Below are 19,872 nucleotides of genomic sequence, written 5' to 3' on the forward strand. Positions count from 1 at the left end.
CTCTAACATACTGACACACTGATTATTTCAAGAGATCTCTTTGCGAGTTATGCACTCCTGGTACATGAAACTTTGCTTACGACCCGAACAAAGGAATTATTTGCAAGAGATCTCTTTGCAATTTATGCGATTCTGGTACATTTAACTTTCTCCACGTCAGGTTCTAAGCTACCTCTCTACCAATTTTCAGCCAAATCGGTTCAGCTATTCTTCAGTTATAAATAGTGTTACTAATATGATAATATTTTCTCGACTTCGACACAATATGTTTTACGTGAAGGTGAAACGCAGGAGACAATAAAATACAGTGTTATAAAAATATATTTATTTTATTATTTTTCTTATGAATAATAAATATAAAAACAAGATCATCCGACACACAATAATACGCACCGTAATCCATACATAGAAACATCAAGCTTAAAAAATATAAAACTATCATAATACAGACTTTATTGCTATGTTGAACCTACCAATAGCCACCTTTACACACACACTCTATCGCGCATAAAAGAGCGCGCGTATAAAAGGAAAAGAGCACGCGCCGCGCTCATCTGTCAAGCCCGCGAAGTAAATCGCGAGCGTACAGCGCGTTACTTTCCCGCGCGTATTCCTGTAAGCTCCTAAATTCGTGCAATAGTGTGTGTGGGGCTGGCTAATAGCCCGCTTTACACACACACTATCGCGCATGAAACAACAATCGCGCGAGCGATAGAGTCTATGTGTAAAGGTGGCCATTGTAAATACGTATTTTCGACGCTGACAATTAAATTCCGCACTGTTTTGTTTAAAGCGCGTTTAAGACCCGTTACATTATAATATTATGATTAATAATTAATTTGTATTTTAATGTCCATTAATTTGTGGCGTTTTTTGCAGCATATTCTTCAATTCTTGTCTGTTCAGTTTGTCGCCGGCGCCTCGGGGTAGTTTGTCGATAAATCTGACTCCCCCAGCCAGCCGCATTCTGTATGTCACCTGAAATATAGAAAAAAATGTGGTTAAAGTAATGTGAAAGGTTTTTTCTTACCTGTTATTATCCCACTCCTGGGCAAGAGTGTTCTTTCCAACGAAGGTTAGGTCTTGAGTCCACCGCACTGGGCAAAAAATTGCATGACAAAAAAGTTAATTAATCATCTGGATAGACCATGCCAAGAAGTTCGCCAAGTCAGACAGTTTACAATATTTTTTAAATCTTAACAAAACATACAAAATCTAAGAAGACGCTACACGCCGCTAGATGGCGTTAACAATTTGACATGCATAGTAATTTTAGGAAAATTCATGAATGTACAATGCTGTACCTGAGAGGAACATCATTGAAATAAAAAACAAAAAAGCGTACAGGTAAATAATCTTATGGCCTTTTGAGGTCCTTTACCAGTTAGACATTAGTGGATTTAATGTCATATACAATTAAGTGGAACCGGACCTCGCGATTTGAATGGTGCAAGAAGCATTTTTCAAAAAAGTGGAGTTACTGTTTTACTCCTTCACATGTAGAGAATTTAATATTAACTACGTATGTAATTAGCATTTAAATTGCGGTTTTTGTATGTATTCAAAGGTCAATACTTACTCTTTCATGTAGATATTCAACAAGTTCTTGTTCCGTGGCTACAGCTCCCGGCTGCAACGCTATGAACGCGACGGGAGCCTCCCCGTGGTCCGGGTGCGGGAGCCCCACGACGCCTGCCTCGCGCACCGCCGGGTGCTGATGGAGGACCGCTTCGAATTCCGCTGGAGGCACCTGGAATAAGGCAGTTGATTGGGTCAATGAAAAAATATTAAACTTGTGCTCGTAAAAGGTTTATTAAAAATGTTGATCTATCAATTTCTTACGTAAGCATGTTGAAATTATTGCTGACTGAAACATTTATGAACTCATTACATGGCAATGAAAATCACTTTCTTATATTTCAATGAACTTATGTGGATTGACATTATTGCATTTGAAGCTGACTTTGTTTTTAATCATACTAAATATGTTTTATCAGTTATTTTTTAAATGCAAAATGCAGCCATTTCCAAGTCCTTGGCAAGTCATATCGCAATCATTTTTTATTTATTGCATGAATATCTTTAGAAGTCTTAGAAAAATACATTTTTCAGACAAGCAAACGGATTTTTTCCCGACAATTATTACTAGGTACCTACCTACTTTTATTTTGTAAATGCTTAAATTAATATAGACACACTTTTTTGTTATTTTATTATTTGTATAGATACCTAATTAGTGAGTGAATAGTACGGTGTAGGTACTTACCGAGATTAATGTTTTTAAACTCTCGCGACTAGTACACATAAAGCTGGAGAGACTTAGATATACTTACCGAGATATCATTATATTTGATAAGCTCTTTAATCCTGTTTACTATGTAGAAGTATCCTTCATCATCATAATATCCCACATCACCGGTTTTAAAGAAACCCTCTGAATCCTTGCAGTCCGGGTTCACGTTGTCCAAATACGCTAAAACGATAAAATAAATATGATTACAAACTAAGCAGAACTTGTGCTGTAACCGGACAACAGGTGATGACACATAACATGGCGGGAAATAAACTACTTCGAAGTCAAATATCAACTTTTAGAGCACCACGATTTCACAGAAAAAAAAAAACATGTTAATTAAGTCTAGCACGAAAACTTGGGAAAAAGTGTTCATTGGGTAGTTTACGAAAAAATTATAAACTTGTACTGGGAAAACGGTCATCTAACATGGCTACGTTATTTTTTCGTTAATAATGTTGAAATTGTATTTATTACAAACTGAAACATTTTATTGAGTCCTCATTATTTTGATACCAACGAAAATACGACTTTACCGCCAATAAACCGTATTTTATATATATTTATATTTATTCTCTAATATTTCTTAAAGAGTAGCTGATTTGACTGTTGTCACGTACCCAAGGCGCTTAGTCAATTGAGTACTTGACTACCACTTACCAGTCAAATCAGTTACTTTTTATGAATCATGAATCAAATCAGTGTTTAATAAATTATTTACAAAAAAAAAACGTAGTCTGAGCATTTTAGATCAACCTGTTACGAGAACAAGTAAAAAAAATTTTTCGTTAACCCAGTCAAGTTCCCAATTCATTTTGCAATTTATTTATTTAGCAGTCGCTTCAAAATCGGTCTACTCAATAAAAAAAAAAATAGCTAATTAACGTAAAATATATGAAATCGAATTGACAATCTTTATTTTTCGAAAGTCTATTATTTAGAGAAACCAATATAAATATTATCATAAATATTGAAAGGAAACATGCTTTTCTTAATAAAATCTATACTAATCTATACTAATATTATAAAGCTGAAGAGTTTGTTTGTTTGTTTGAACGCGCTAATCTCGGGAACTACTGGTCCGATTTGAAAAATTCTTTCAGTGTTAGATAAGCCATTTATCGAGGAAGGCTATAGGCTATATATCATCACGCTACGACCAATAGGAGCAGAGTACCAGTGAAAAATGTTACAAAAACGGGGAAAATTATGATTCTCTTATGTGACGCAAGCGAAGTTGCGCGGGTCAGCTAGTTAAATATATATTAACCGTAGCGCCGCGTGTGGTGGGTTCGAATCCTACCCGGGACAAATCTTTGTGTGATGAGCACGACTATTTGTTCTGAGCCTGGTTGTTAATTTATCTATATAAGTATGTATTTAGAAGTATATAAGTAAGTTTATCAGTTATTTGGTTACCATAGTACAAGCTCTGCTTAGTTTGGAATCAAATGACCGTGTGTGAGTTGTCCAACAATATTTCTTTATTATATTTATTCATGCAAACCTTTCATTACACTGGGTCCTTTGTAACAGATTTCACCTCGTTGATTGGGTCCCAAGGACTCTCTGGTATCTATGTCTACCACCTGAAAATATAATTAATAAAAAATAATAATAACTCATCTTTAAATCATCAGTCTAGCCTTTCTTTCAATTATGTTGGAGTCAGCTTCCAGTCTCACCGGACACAGCTGAATACCAGTGTTTTACATGCAGCGACTGTCAGTCTGACCTCCACAACCCATTAACCTGGGTTATAACACGATACCCTTCGGTAAGAATGGTTGTCAGACTTTCAAGCTTCTGACTACTGTTAACGACTGTCAAAGATCTTTGAAAATGACAGCCGGAAACCACAATTTAACGTGCCTTCCGAAGACGGAGGACCTCGATATGTATAATATGGTCATCCATCCTCAGCAAGTGTAGACTGACCTGAGAGAATATCAGTGAGCCTCTTGTTTCTTAACCACGAGCTCATTTCTTAGTAAGAAGTACAATGCTCAGATAATGTGCAAGATGGTCACCCATCCATAGAACAACTTCGGCAAGCGTAGCTTAACCTCGGAGATCGATCCGCATGGCTATTATTATTCAACTACCAAAGTTAACTAACGTTTACTATTAAGTATTAAGTAATGCTAACTTACTTTGATCTCGAAGCCGAGGCAGGCGACGCCAGAACTACCGGGCCGGCAGCCGAGAGGAGCGCCTATCTCACTTGTAATACTACCTCCTTCAGACATCCCGTACAATTGTAGAACATTTTTCAGGTTCGGCATCCTGAAATTATAATGATACTAGCTTTTACCCGCGACTTCGTCCGCTACCTGACTTTTCCCATTTTCCCGGGGTAAAAAGAGGCCTATGTCCTTTCTCGGGTATCAAAATATCTCCATACCAAATTTCATGCAGATTGGTTTAGTAGTTTAGGCGTAATTGAGTAGCAGACAGACAGAGTTACTTTCGCATTTATAATATTAGTATGGATTTTAATAATATTCTCAATTTTTCTCAATCTCAATCTTTCTTTATTAACTTTCTCTGAAATTATAATGATATTTCATTAATTTTAAGAGTTTGTTGGCAGCTCTTCTCATTGGCCCTACTTTCCGAACTGGCGGTAAATTCACTCTCTGTATCATTGACTATCATAAGTGTCAGCACTTGACCTAAATTATTTTGATTTTGATTTGATTTAATTTACTAGCGACTCGCCTCGGTTTTGCGAAGATATCTTTAACAAAAGAACATCGTTCTTTAGAATCACTCCATCTATTGTTGAAAATTCCAAGCAAATTTGTTTATGTACTATCCCGAACAGTGACAATTACGGTGAAGGGACTTTATTCTATAAATTTAAATATTATAAATTTATGCGAAAGTCTGGTGTAATGTATGTAACTCAATCACGCAGAAACTACAAAACAGATTTTAATGATATTTGGTAGTAAGATAGTTAAAACTTGTATTAACATATAGCATACTATATTTATCTCAGAAAACTACTACTATTCATACGGGGCAAAGTTGTGAGCAAAAGCTAGTTTAATATAAAATAAAAAAGTCCAATTTAGTACTTTATAGGACATTGATGTACTATAAAAATAACCCTACCTCTTTTTGATAGCATCGATGGCTTCCTTCCTGATGGGAGTGCTGGAGGACACCATCCACTCCACGGAGGACACGTCGTACTTGTCCAGGACAGAGCTCTTGATCAGCTCCGTTATGGTGGACGGAGCCATTTGGATACCTTTAATCTAGAAGAAAAACAGAGGTAGTTCACAATTCCCTTGACTAGAATGCTAGAATTTACTTGGGACAAAGATTATTAAACAATAGGTGCCTTTACACACATGCTATTTCGCGCGTGAAACAACAAAGGAAAGAGCGCGCGCTCATCTGTCAAGCCCGCGAAGAAAACGTGAGCGAAGTGCGCGCCGTCTGACATGCTGCCAGCATTCTGGGAACATTCCCGATGGATAGCGATGTGGAGAAGTATTAAGATGGGTAGCCCGCTTCCCGTTTTTAGTTTTTATATGTTTTTGTATTTGTAAATATAGTAGTGTTCAATTTTTTCAAAAAGTATGTAAATTATATATTTTGTAAATAGTCTTATGAACATAATAAAACGCCGTAGAAAAATAAATAAATTTACTTAGTTGACGAGTAGACAAGTAGACGAATAGACCGTACCTTATACTTATCCACGGCGTAAAGCATGTTTTCCACGCTCGGGTTGATGTTATATACAATAGTAGCACATACTCTCAGACACGACAATGTGTACATAAGACCGTATGTATAATACCACTCCCGAGTGTTCAGTATTGAGACGTCATGGCTCCTGGAAAAGAAAAAATAATTGACTTACGTACTTAATCCATACTAATATTATAAATGCGAAAGTAACTCTGTCTGTCTGTCTGTCTGCTACTCAATCACGTCTAAACTACTGAACCAATTTGCATGAAATTTGGTATGGAGATATTTTGATAGACGAGAAAGGACATAGGCTACTTTTTACCTCGGGATAAAGACGCATTCCCATGGGAAAATACGGGTGGCGGACGAAGTCGCGGGTAAAAGCTAGTTATCTATAAATTCCCTGTCACCTCGCCGCAATAACCGTAGCGTCGCGAGTGGTTCCAATCACACCCGGGACTAATATTTGTGTGATGAGCACGAGTATCTGTTCTGAGCCTGCTTATTAATATATTTGTATAATAATGTATGAGTATATGTATTTAAAAGTAGGTAGTTATGTATGTTTATCAAGTAACTGGCTTCCGCCCGCGACTGCGTCCGCGTGAAAACGTTTCCCGTAGAAAAAAGTATCCTATTTTTGAATTTAGGTTAATTTCAAATCAGTCAGTAGAAAATCTAAGAAGATTTATACAAACTTTCACCTCCTATTTTATTCCTTTAGGGGTGAAATTTACCATGTGACGTCATCATCATGAAATCTACCAGGAAAATTCTACCATGTAACGTCTTCGTCATGAAATGGAACCACACGCGGCGCTACGGTTATTGCGGCGAGGTGACCACGTTAACCACACAGACAAACGTGCAGTTAATAACTTCTTTTTTATAGATGAAAGTAGTAATTTATTAATTTAGGTGAAATTATTATTTACATAAGAATATTTACAAATTACTATTATGTATACAAAATCTTAAACGAAATAAAAAAATAAAAGGATAAGAAACTGGAGCGTGCCCTATGCGTCGAATAAATAGTGCCCTATGTTAAATAACTTATTTCATACTTACTCATCTCTCACAATACATTGTGAGTTCAGTAAGAAAGCTAGATGGGTGACCGGGATTCCCTTGGACAGTCCTGTGGTGCCTGATGAGAATACCATGAACGCGTGGTCTTCCCAACCTGGAAATAATTGGAGAAATTGATAATAAGTAATAGTTTTACTGTATATTTGAAAATTATTGGTAGATGTAGTGAGTAGTTGAAAAGGACAGTAGACTAGTAGATTAATAGACTAGTAGACTTATGGACTAGTACATCAATAGACAAGTAGACCATAAGACCAGCAGACTAGTACCTAATATATTCAATACAATAAGACTAAAAAAAAAATGTCAAGCAAATTAGTCGGATTCGAGTTAAGTAGACCTGGTAAACCAATAGACCATCCCGTAAGTAGATCATTAAACATACATGTAGACAGAAAAGAAGGTAGGTAGAATTATAGACTAAAGCCAGATTTTCAACAATCTTCAAGCTAAGCATCAAAATCGTTTCAGTTTTGTCGTGAAAGCATAAAATACAGATATTCGCATTTCTATTATTATTAAGTATAGTTTTTTGGTCTTTATGACCATTATTTGTAAGTATGTAATGTATGTATGTTTGTAAAAGTCAAGCTTGCTACACACATATTCGACATTCGGCAAAACCGAATATGTGTGGTTGAATCCGAACGGCACAAGTCGAATAAGTGAGCCTAGTCGTTCGTGTATTATTGCCGAACCGAATATGTGTGTATCAAGCTTCATTTATACATCCATACTAATATTATAAATGCGAAAGTAACTCTGTCTGTCTGTCTGTCTGCTACTCAATCACGCCTAAACTACTGAACCAATTTGCATGAAATTTGGTATAGAGATACTTTGATAGCCGAGAAAGGACATAGGCTATATATCATCACGCTACGACCAAAAGGAGCAGAGTACCAGTAAAAAATGTTACAAAACCGGGGAAAAATTTCACCCATTCTCTCTTATTGGACGCAAGCGAAGTTGCGCGGGTCAGCTAGTACATAATATATTATTATATAAAGTTCCTAATAACTACCCACTTACATTATAAGAAGCATTATTTTATGTTTTTTTAATTTTGTTGGTTTAAATGTTTTTAGTTTTTTTTGTTGATATTTATTATTTTCTTTTAATTCCCTGATTATTGTTTGTTTAGTTATTTAAGTATGTCATGTTAGTCAGTAAGAGCGCATTCTCGCCGTTAAACTAGTAAGTTTGGCGAGTATAAAATAGTTAATAGATTAAGATAAATTGTAAAAGTACAATAAATAAAAAAAAAAATAACATACCATTTACAGGCACCGGTTGAAATTCCTCTAATTTTGCAGTTTCTGTCAAAAATTCTCCGAATAGCAAGACGCCATTTTGTTCCGGTCCATCATATAATATGTAGTTTTCAATCGTACTTGCTGATTTAAACGTAGCTTTATGAGTTTCATATGCAGGTAGAGAGCAAAACATCACTTTCGGGCGAGCAATTTTCAGACGATGGAGAAGCGAAACTGTAAAAAGAAATAGTTTCCGTGGTAAAAAGTATTTTACCTATGTGTCGCACTAATAATACAATAGTGTAGTTAGCTCAAAATACATCGCCACAACTTCAACCAGACTTAACACTATAACCATACCATATATTTTTGATTTATTAGTAACAAAATAATATCTTCTATTTTATTTTTAAAACACAAAGAGCATTTTTTTTGTACCCTTTATAAGGCCTTTGACATGGCTTAACGACTGTTATCTAACTGCACGTTTGGCGTAGTGGTTTAAGCGGTCACCTCGCCGCAACAACCGTAGCGCCGCGTGTGGTGGGTTCGAATCCTACCCGGGACAAATCTTTGTGTGATGAGCACGAATATTTGTTCTGAGCCTGGTTGTCAAATTATCTATATAAGTATATATTTAGAAGTATATAAGTATGTTTATCAGTTATTTGGTTACCATAGTACAAGCTCTGCTTAGTTTGGAATCAAATGACCGTGTGTGAGTTGTCCAAAAATATTTATTATTTATTATTATTTATCTAAGTAGACAACAACCGGGACCGACCTTTTACGTGCCCTCCGAAGCGCGGAGACGCCCAGTTCAAATACTACTATGCGATCACCCATCTATGGAATGACCGCGCCAAGTGTTATTTAACCCACAGATCGTTTACCGACCGGTGAGCGCAACTGGCTATGGGCGCCTATGACGATTATGAAGTACTAGCTGACCCGCGCGTCTTCGCTTGCGCCACATAAGAGAATGGGTGATTTTTTCCCTCGTTTTTGAAACTTTTTTACTGGTACTCTGCTCCTATTGGTCGTAGCGTGATGATATATAGCCTATAGCCTTCCTCGATAAATGGACTATCTAACACTGAAAGAATTTTTCAAATCGGACCCGTAGTTCCTGAGTTTAGCGCGTTCAAACAAACAAACAAACAAACTCTTCAGCTTTATAATATTAGTATTGATTAGTATAGATTGAAATTGTTGTTTTTGGCGGCCATACTTACATTCTCCATACGTCAAATCAGTCGGCGCAAAAGTCGCTCCGGCACACATAATTCCCAAAATTGTAGGTAGCACCTCAAATCGTTTTTCACTACAAATGCACACTACATCTCCCTTTCTAACCCCTATACGTGCGAGGGAGAGAGCAACATCCACTGTCTTTTGCGCTAACTCTTCATATGTCATAGTAGAATTGTTTTCGGCGTTTATCTGAAATAGGATAGTAAATTATATTACTTTAAATTGAGGAGCTCGTGGCTTAGTTTACGACAGCCGCGCGGATCGATCTCTAAGGTTAAGCCACGCTTGCCGAGGTTGATCTGTGGAATGGGTAACCAATCTTACACATATCGAGTTTCTCCGTGTTTCGGAGGGCACGTTGAATTGTGGGTCTCGGCTATCATTTTCGAAGAACTTTGACAGTCGTTAACAGTAGTCAGAAGCTTGCTTTTTTCCAACTATGTTGGAGCCGGCTTCCAGTCTCACCGGATGCAGCTGAATACCAGTATTCTACATGTAGCGACTGTCTATCGGTCCTCCATAACATAGTTACCTGGGTTATAACACGATACCCTTCGGTAAGAATGCTACTATAAACTACTTTAAATACTGAACGTTGAATATTTCCCTAATGAACAACTGTTTAGTGGTTTTTGAGTTAATCGCAGACAGGCAGACAGACATGGTTGGACTTTGTTTTATAACACAGCGTAATATATCATAACTAGCTGACCCGCGCAACTTCGCTTGCGTCACCTAAGAGAACGGGTCAAAATTTTCCCCGTTTTTGTAACATTTTTCGTTGCTACTCCGCTCCTAATGACCGTAGCGTGATGTTATATAGCCTATAGCCTTCCTCGATAAATGGGCTATCTAACACTGAAAGAATTTTTCAAATCGGACCAGTAGTTCCTGAGATTAGCGCGTTCAAACAAACAAACAAACAAACAAACAAACAAACAATCAAACAAACAAACAAACTCTTCGGCTTTATTATATTAGTATAGATAAAATATATTACGTAAAGATTCATTGACCGATAAATAAATAGTATTTATTGATGTACATAAGATATAAATAAAAGCAATATTTATTAAGCCAATACGTCAATAAAGATATTTTTTATTATCTGTACATTGTATAGTATTTTGTAACTAAGGAAGGAGCTCGTGGCGGAGTAACAACAGCAGCATGAATTGATATCTCAGGTTAAACTACGCTTGCCGAGGTTGGTCTGTGGATAGGTGGCCATATTTTACACATATCTTTCCGCCGTGTTTTCGAAAGGCACGTCATTAACAAGCCTTTTTGAAAGAGAGTCAAAAGCTTGAAAGCCTGACAACCAGTCAGGTAACTGAGATATGGAGGTCAGATAGACAGTCGTTGCATGTAAAATACTGGTATTCAGCTGCATCCGGTGAGACTGGAAGCTGACTCCAACATAGTTGAAAGAAAGACTAGACTGATGATGTATTTGTTACCAAGTATGCAAATTAAATTAATCTTTAAACTTACCAAAGCAGTAATATGTTTATTTTTGACCATATTATCGTATATATGTTTCCCGAAGTTCAAATGCGCGGGAACTCTGCCATCTTCCGGCCCGTACTTGTGTAGTTTGTTTTTCAACATGGCTGCCAACTGTCTAAAACAAAATAAGTATCTTTAAATAAAACCATGTCACAACGACAGTTACCTTTCTCCTCCGCAACGGTTTGACCGTTTCTCACGAAATTTTGTGAGCATATTGAGTAGGTCTGAGAATTGGCCAACATGTATTTTTCATAGCCCATTAGTTTTGAAAAATTTTATGGCAAAACAACGTTTGCCGGGTCAGCTAGTAAATTTGTAGTTGTTAATAAGTATATACGAAAAATGCGAGAGCTTCTTTTCATTTTGTTTTAAGTTATTACTGTCCCACTGCTGGGCAAGGATTTCTTCCCGGAATTAAGGAAGGGTTAGGCCTTAAGTTCACCACGCTGGCCAAATATGGGAACCTTGCATTCCTTCAAGAACTATGTTAAACAACTGTCATACATGTCATTCATGACGATGTTTTCATTCACCGTTATAACAAGTGATCATTATTTCGAATACACACATCATTATTAAATTAGAAAAAACTACAGTATTTTTATTAAATGAATTATCAAAATGTATTAGGCACATAAATAACTTTAAAACCAACTACCCTAAATTGTTTTTTTTTCGTGTTTGTTATTGTCACAATAATGTTTGTAATGGATCCAAAATATCCACGGAAATCAACGAGATCTAGAAATTTGTACATATCATCTTATACGGTCTTAGCTACAATAATACAAATAGCAAATTATTTTTTTTATCGTATGGTTAGTGGTCAACCTAGTGTCAAAGTTGTTTATAGGTGATCCCTTGGGAGGATGCTTTTGTATGGATGCACTAGCTGATCCGCGCAACTTCGTTTGCGTCACATAAGACAGAATAGGTCATAATTTTCCCCGTTTTTGTAACATTTTTCACACTGGTACTCTGCTCCAATTGGTCATAGTGTATGTTATACAGCCTTCCTCAATAAATAGGCTATCCAAAAGTAATTCAATTCGTACCAGTAATTCCTGAAATTAGCGCGTTCAAACAAACAAACAAACTCTTCAGCTTTATAATATTAAGTAGTATAGAAGACTACTGGAAGCAATCATTCATTGAATGAGTGAATGGATAATGAATGAAAAAAAAAATTAAGTGTCATTTGAGTCTTTTGCCGTTTGACGGTTACGTTAGCACGCAGCATACAACTAAAGAATGCATAATATGTTCATCTTCATATTTCCAAAAAGTTATCGACCTCTACGACCGGTCCGACCTTTATATGCAAAAATGGCGACTATACCCAATGAGAATACCTAAAAATAAACCCTAAAGACAAAATATGCTTTTATAAGTCGAAACACATATGTATGTAGCGCCGCGTTTGGTGAGTTCGAATCACACCCGGGACAAATATTTGTGTGATGAGCACGAGTATCTGTTCTGAGCTTGTCAATGTATCTATATAAGTATGTATTTAGAAGTATATAAGTATGTCTATCAGTTATTTGGTTACAGTACAAGCTCTGCTTAGTTTGGAATCAAATGACCGTGTGTTAGTTGTGCAATAATATTTATTTATTTATTTATATAGCGGTCGGTAAACGATCAGTAGGTTAAGTATCCTTAACGCGGACATTCCATAGATGGTTAGACGCTCAATGGTACTAGAACTGGGCGACTCCGTGCTTCGAAGGGCACGTGAAAATTCGATCCCAGTTGTTGTTAATTAAGATAACAGTTGTTAAGTCGTCAAAGGTCTTTCGGGCTCGAACAACTTTGACACTAGGTTGACCACTAACCATACGATAAGAAGAAGAATAAATTCAAAAGATTCTTCATGCGCGAGTTCAAAAAGTTTTTTATATTTACAAATTGCTATGTTTACATGCGTAATCTTTAGTAGCGACGTAGTTAACAATAGGTTAGCGTTGTTTAATTACCGTTTAAATTTAATTGATTGGAGATCAAGGTTTTTATTACTCATGGTCATTGCCACGTCTATAACAATGTTAGTAATTAGATAAATAGTTCGTATCATTACATAGTATAAAGCAAAGTCGTTTTCCGCGTCTGTCTCTATGTCTGTATGTATGCTTAGATCTTTCAAACTACGGAACGGATTTTGATGCAGTTTTTAGAAATAAATAGAGTGATTCAAGAGGAAGGTTTATATGTATAATAACATACTTAATGTATTAGAAAACCACTGATATTTTCAAGATTTCTGATGGAAAGTCGTAAATAAAAAAACGTCACTTGGTACGATCCTTACAAACTTCATCCCTTGCTTCATTCACATACATACATGTTGTTATACAGGACCTTTATAATAAAACGAGCGGCCCGCCCTGCTTCACCCGATATAAACAGTTATTTTACACATAAACCTTCATCTTTAATCACCTAATTTATAAAAAAAAACCACAACAAAATCCGTTGCGTACTTTTACCCCCGGTTCCTGAGTTACATTTAGCGGTAGTTTATCTATTCAATAGCGTTTAAATTCATATAAAAAACACTATAGAATAGATAAACTACCGCTAAATGTACTCAGAAACCGGGGGTTAAAGATTTAAGCATACACTAGCTGACCCGGCAAACGTTGTTTTGCCATCTAAATTAAAAAAAAAATATTGTCACTTAGGGGTATTAAAAATAGATGTTGGCCGATTCTCAGACCTACTCAATATGCTCACAGAATCGGTCAAGCCGTTTCGGAGGAGTATGGCAACGAAAACTGTGACGCGAGAAATTTATATATATTTTTTTTGTGAATCTAAACCACTCTCAGATCCCCTTGAACACACACAAAAAATTTCATTAAAATCGGTTCAGTCGTTTAAGAGAAGTTCAGTGACATACACACTTACAGAAGAATTATATATATAAAGATAGGGACGGACGCGGGAAACGACTTTGCTTTGTACTATGATAAATAAAAATTCGACTTACTTGTCATGTACACAGATAATAAATATTTGATAATAACAATAACACAACGTTCTTCGCCACTTATTTATCTTGAATGAGGATATTATCTGTCCGACTATATACTTGTATATAGCTATATTTACAGTATATCGTCGGTATAATGGGAGAACGAAATAAGTCTGATTTTGGCCAAATTGACCTTTTATTATTTTCGTGATCCCCAAAATTCTTTCTTTTGGTCTAACAAATATTCCTATATCTTAATCCAATCTAAAAATATGACCATTTTTGTAGAAACGGATAGCTTGGTTTTTGACTTTTATTTTTTTTTTGGTTCATTAAGGAAATTAGATTGATCCATCATAACATTGAGAGCAAACATAAAAGCATATAAAATTGTCGACAGTGAAAATGTTTCCCATTTGTTGGTGATGTCAAAAATCCATACTTACTAATATTATAAATGCGAAAGTAACTCTGTCTGTCTGCTACTCAATCACGCCTAAACTACTGAACCAATTTGCATGAAATTTGGTATGGAGATATATTAATACCCAAGAAAGGACATAGGCTATATATCATCACGCTACGACCAAAAGGAGAAGAGTACCAGTAATCCAGTAATTAATGTTACAAAAACGGGAAAAATTGTCACCCATTCTCTCTTATTGGACGCAAGCGAAGTTGCGCGGGTCAGCTAGTAGTGACATAAAAACAGTAGCGATATCGCGAATTTTTAAAAACTTCAAATATTGAGTTATTTAGTTTTCCCATTATACCGACGATATAAGTAGTCATTCTTATGGCGTATTTTGCGATGATGACGCATGAATTGTCAGACAACTTTGTTCAAAGCCTTGCCATCCAAGATTTGTCTTCTTATAAGGGTCTTATTCATAAGCACACTATAAACCTATTTTAGTAAAAGAACTACTAAAATATTAGTAAAAGAACTACTAAATTATGTTTTCTCTTTTTCATTTCGCTAAGGAGTGAAAGAAGCAAAACTCTTTATGGGTCTTTCATAACTTCATATATATATTTATGAGTATGGCGATTAGATTACAATCTACGTATACTTACATAAAAATTACTTGTCCTGTTTTCTAATTGACTAACCTCCGGTTTCTGAGTACATTTAACGGTAGTTTAACTATTCAATAGCGGTTTTTATATGAGTTTAAACACTATATATATATTGACTAGATAAACTACCGCTAAACGTATTCAGAATCCGGGAGTGACTAATAATCATCGTACAGCGTAAACTATAGAAGATAGAAACATGAAATTTTGACAAGGGATGCATTTTATGATGTAGGCATCCCCTTAGAAAGGATTCTTAATAATCTCTAAGGGGATAAAATAGGGGATGAAAGTTTGTATGGAAGCTCGTCATTTTCGTATCTAGAAGAATAAAAATATAAATTTGAGGTTTTCGCTTGAAATAAATAAACAAGTATTTCGGTGATTTTGGAAAAGAGGTTTAAAGGGGATTGAAAGTAATTCTTTATTTTTCCTTACTTTGACACGAGGTCACCGTCAGCTGTATAAGCCGAGTCACTGATGTTATAAATTCTATATGTTGTATACCTCCACGAACCTTGCATACAAGACTGACAAGCCTCTCTACTAAGTTGTTGAATTATATCACTCTCAATTTTATTGATGTGTTATTAAATGATTTGAGGGTCAATTAAGACACATGTTTTTAAAACTACAATTTGTTTTTAGTTCATAGCTAGTTGTGCTCACCGGTCGGTAAACGATCTGTGGGTTAAGTAACCGTTGGCGCTGTCATTCTATAGAAGGGTAACCGCATAGTGGTATTTAAACTAGCGTTTCGGTGCTTCGGAGGGCACGTAAAATGTCGGTCCCGGTTGTTGTCAATAGATAACAGTCGGTAAGTCACGTCAAAGGCCTTTCGGGTTTGAACAATTTCGACACTAGGTTGACCACTAACCATACGATAGATAGATAGCAGACAGATTAAGACGGACTATAAAGGGGCTTACGGGTTTCACAAGATATAATTAATAAGTACTAGTTAGTTTATTAGGCGAAATTTTGACAGTAGATTTCATTTAAAATATAATGTCACTAGCTGATCCACGCATCTTCGCTTGCGTCACACGAATGGGTCATAATTTTCCCTGTTTTTGTAACATTTTTTACTGGTACTCTGATCCTATTGGTCGTAGCGTGATGATTATAGCCTTACTCGATAAACGGGCTATCTAACAATGAAATATTTTTTAAAAATCGGACCAGTTCCTGAGATTAGCGCGTTCAAACAAACAAACAAACTCTTCAGCTTTATAATATTAGTATAGATTTTAACAATCAGATAGGATATCCGACATTTATGTATACCTAATCGAAACTTATGAAAAGGTGTAAGAATATAATTAAATTTTTGACCCTAAAACGATCATTCATTTTGGGACTTTTTTAAAAGTGCCAATAAATAAAAATGGCATAGGTATATTGATAGAGCTATTTGGAGCATTATAGTTAGTATGGTACAAAAGTTGTAGGATCGCTTAATGGCGAAACGTGACTGTATTTTACACCTCTGCCTACATCTTCGGCTATAAAAAGCTTGATGTTACGTATACGTTTGTAGATATTTATCTAGTTAATTGTATAAGACATTATTATAAATAAATTGAACCCATTACTGTCCCGCTGCCGGGCAAGGATCTCCTCCTAAACGACGGACGGGTCAGGCCTTGAGACCACCACGCTGGCCAAGTGCGGGTTGGGGAAACAAATTTTAGGCATGCAAGGTTCACGATGTTTTCCTTCACGGTTGGAGCATGTGATAATTATTTCTAATACACACATAACTTGGAAAAGTCATTGGTGTGTTGCCTCGGGTTCGAACCTGCGACCACTTGCGTGAGAGGTGTCAACTTATACCACTCGGCTATCACTGATCTAAGACATTATTATTAAGATTTATTTAGTTAAAGTTAGAAAAACAACTAAAACAATGTGTTTTTTGTTATCATAACTTGTAATCTTTTTACACGCCTTGACGTAAATAGGAACTAGTTATAATAGTCAAAACAAATGACCTGTTTGTCATGTCATTGTTTACGTATTTATATCATTAAACCCAAACATATGTACTATTTTTTATTTACATTATAAATATTATTGGACAACTCACAAACGGTCTTTTGATTTCAAACTAAGCTGAGCTTGTACTGTAACCAAATAACTGATAAACATACTTATATACTTGTAAATACATACTTATATAGATAAATTAACAACCAGGCTCAGAACAAATACTTGTGCTCATCACAAATATTAGTCCCGGGTGTGATTGGAACCACACGCGGCGCTACGGTTATTGCGGCGAAGTGACCGCTTAAAGCACTGCGCCAAACGTGCAGTTAACTGTTAGTAATCTTTTGAAAAGTCTTCCAGCGCGGAAGCTGATTTTTTAAAAAATTACAATAAAATATTAATTTAATTTTCCAGTTTCTTATTGTAATAATTATTTCGTCGATTATTATAATTTTAATAAAAACCGTGTAAAGAAATAAAAGGGTATTTTTATATCAATTGCGCAATTACTTTTTGTGCTTATAAATTACTTAAAACACTCATGTTCAAGAAAACAATGAATCGTGAGAAATTATATTTATTTACTGTTTATAAAATTAAATGAAAATGGAAGGCGACGCCCTAGTAACACATACACAGATCATATCGGTGATGTGTTACAAAAAGGTCAGGTGCTACTCGTAACCGACGGTCCTGTATGACAACATGTATGTATGTGATAGCAAGGGAAGTTTGTAAGGATCGTACCAAGTGACGTTCTTTGGTCTTTATCTACCCCTTTGGGAATAAGGCGTGATTTTATGTATGTACTAGAGGCCGCCCGCGATTTCGTCCGCGTGGAAACCCTTCCCTTGTAAATCCCGATCCCTCGGGAACCGCGCGATAAAAAGTAGCCTATGTGTTACTCTGGATCTTCTGCTATCTATATGTTACTGTAAAAGCCTGAACGGTGGTAAATCCTAAGATTTTCCGGTATAACCTAAGATTTACCTTCTGACCTAACCTACCCATGTCGCTTTACCCAAAACTCCTTCTGTATAACTATGTCACGGTATATAATTATACCGTGACATAGTTATACTATGTCACGGTATATAATTATACCGTGACATAGTTATAAACATAGTTATGAAGGAGGATTTTTTTATATATGGTAACAAAGTTTTTCAAACTCTGGCTTGTTCGGACTTTTACCATTGAGAGTTGGTAAATCTTAGGTATTACCGGAAAATCTTAGGATTTACCACAGTTCGGGCTTTTACAGTAACATATATACCAACATCGTAATCGCTTGAGTAATATTTAATTTTGCATAAAAGAGTATCAAACATACACCCATACATACATTCTCACAAACTTTCGCATTTATAATATTAGTAGGATGTTAAATGCAGTAGTTAACGTGGTCACCTCGTCACAATAATCACTACGCTCAATGCTTGAGTTCAAATTCCACCCGGGACAAATATTTGTGTGATGAGCACAAGTATCTGTCAAGTTTGGATGTTAATTAATCTAATTAAGAATGTATTTACTTGTAAGTATGTGTTATCAGCTGTCTAGTTACAAACAGTTTAACAACAATATAATATAGTGTTTATAAATACCTTTTTATTCTTTTCTCTGCTTCTTCTTCTTCTTAGATGCGTCTTTTCAACCATCGGCAGCATGATATATCGAGTTCCTCCGTGTTTCGGAAAGCATGTAGGTACAATTGTGGGTCCCGGCTGTCATTTTCAAATATCTTTGACTGTCGTCAAAAGCTTGAAAGTCTGACAATCAGTCTTACCGAAGGGTATAGTGTTATAACCCAGGTAACTGTGCTGTGGAGGTCCGATAGACAGTCGCTCCATGTAAAATACTGGTATTCAGGTGCATCCGGTGAGACTGGAAGCCGACTCCAACATAGTTAGAAGAAAGGCTAGACTGACTAATGTCCGGTTTCTGAGGTACATTTAGCGGTAGTTTATCTATTCAATAGCGTTTAAACTCATATAAACATGACAGTTTGGTGGTGAAAGATTTTGCAAACATTTATTGTGTCGGTAGTTTAAATAAATATGTCCTATTTACATATACCTGCTATCGAATAAATTAGTAATTTTATTGCTGAGTTGAAGATATTATCTTTATACAAGATTTAAGAATGTTAATTTGTAATTAAGTAGTTACTTTTTTAGTTATTTACGTCAAAGGGTACCTGTGGTCTAAATAAGAAATATTAACATACCTTCATAAATAATATCACGCCTTTTTTATTTTATCGTATGGTTAGTGGACAAACTAGTGTCAAAATTGTTCAAACCTTGCCTTTTCTTAAATGTGTACTTGACTGGGTTAATGAAAAATTACTAAACTTGTACCCTTAAAAGGTTCATATAAAATGATTAGACTACGTAATTTTTTTTATAAATAATGTTGAAATTGTAATTATTACAGACTGAAACATTTTGTTAAGCACTCATTTGATTCGAACGGTATCATGACGTCACTATACTATTTTTTTTTCTTATAATGTGTTTTTGACGTTTCATAAAGAGTAGCTGATTTGACCGTTGTCAAGTGAGTAGGCACTTGACAACAATCAAAACAGCGTCTTTCGTAGAAGGCGCAAAAAGCCGTTTCCGGTTGTGGTCAATTACTCAATTAATCACAACCGGAAACTTATTTTTTTACGCGCTCTCCGAAAGACGGAGACGCGCAAC

The 19,872-nt window shown here is 35.8% G+C and overlaps 1 protein-coding gene across 3 annotated transcripts; it reads right to left on the minus strand.

Annotated features, from left to right (window-relative positions):
- Positions 1-310: 310 nt before the first annotated feature.
- On the minus strand, positions 311-19,500 carry LOC142985322 (luciferin 4-monooxygenase-like). Of its 3 annotated transcripts, none has more exons than XM_076133425.1 (13): positions 19,398-19,500; positions 18,775-19,054; positions 11,101-11,226; positions 9,588-9,795; positions 8,374-8,586; positions 7,076-7,190; positions 5,996-6,146; positions 5,414-5,559; positions 4,447-4,579; positions 3,801-3,882; positions 2,334-2,473; positions 1,580-1,750; positions 311-978 (listed from the first exon to the last, which is right to left on the minus strand). In XM_076133425.1, the coding sequence occupies exons 2-13, from the start codon at positions 18,835-18,837 to the stop codon at positions 847-849; spliced, it is 1,680 nt and encodes a 559-aa protein (XP_075989540.1). In that variant the 5' UTR covers positions 18,838-19,054; positions 19,398-19,500; the 3' UTR covers positions 311-846. The 3 variants fall into 3 exon arrangements, with proteins under 3 accessions (XP_075989540.1, XP_075989541.1, XP_075989542.1); XM_076133426.1 differs by having other exon boundaries at positions 11,101-11,230; positions 19,398-19,493; XM_076133427.1 differs by lacking the exons at positions 18,775-19,054; positions 19,398-19,500 and adding an exon at positions 14,111-14,168.
- Between the last annotated feature and the right edge of the window lie 372 nt (positions 19,501-19,872).

This window comes from Anticarsia gemmatalis, chromosome 29 (assembly GCF_050436995.1).
Source record: "Anticarsia gemmatalis isolate Benzon Research Colony breed Stoneville strain chromosome 29, ilAntGemm2 primary, whole genome shotgun sequence".
NCBI lineage: Eukaryota > Metazoa > Arthropoda > Insecta > Lepidoptera > Erebidae > Anticarsia > Anticarsia gemmatalis.

What these genes read in the sequence shown, in the direction of transcription:
- LOC142985322 (XM_076133425.1), bottom strand. Translation starts at nt 18,837, where the DNA reads ATGCTGCCGATGGTTGAAAAGACGCATCTAAGAAGAAGAAGAAGCAGA. An exon ending in GCAGAGAAAAGAATAAAAAG is followed by an intron (nt 11,227 to 18,774) that starts GTATTTATAAAC and finishes TGTTTTAGACAG; the next exon opens with TTGGCAGCCATGTTGAAAAA. An exon ending in ACGCCGTGGATAAGTATAAG is followed by an intron (nt 5,560 to 5,995) that starts GTACGGTCTATT and finishes TTTTTCTTCTAG; the next exon opens with ATTAAAGGTATCCAAATGGC.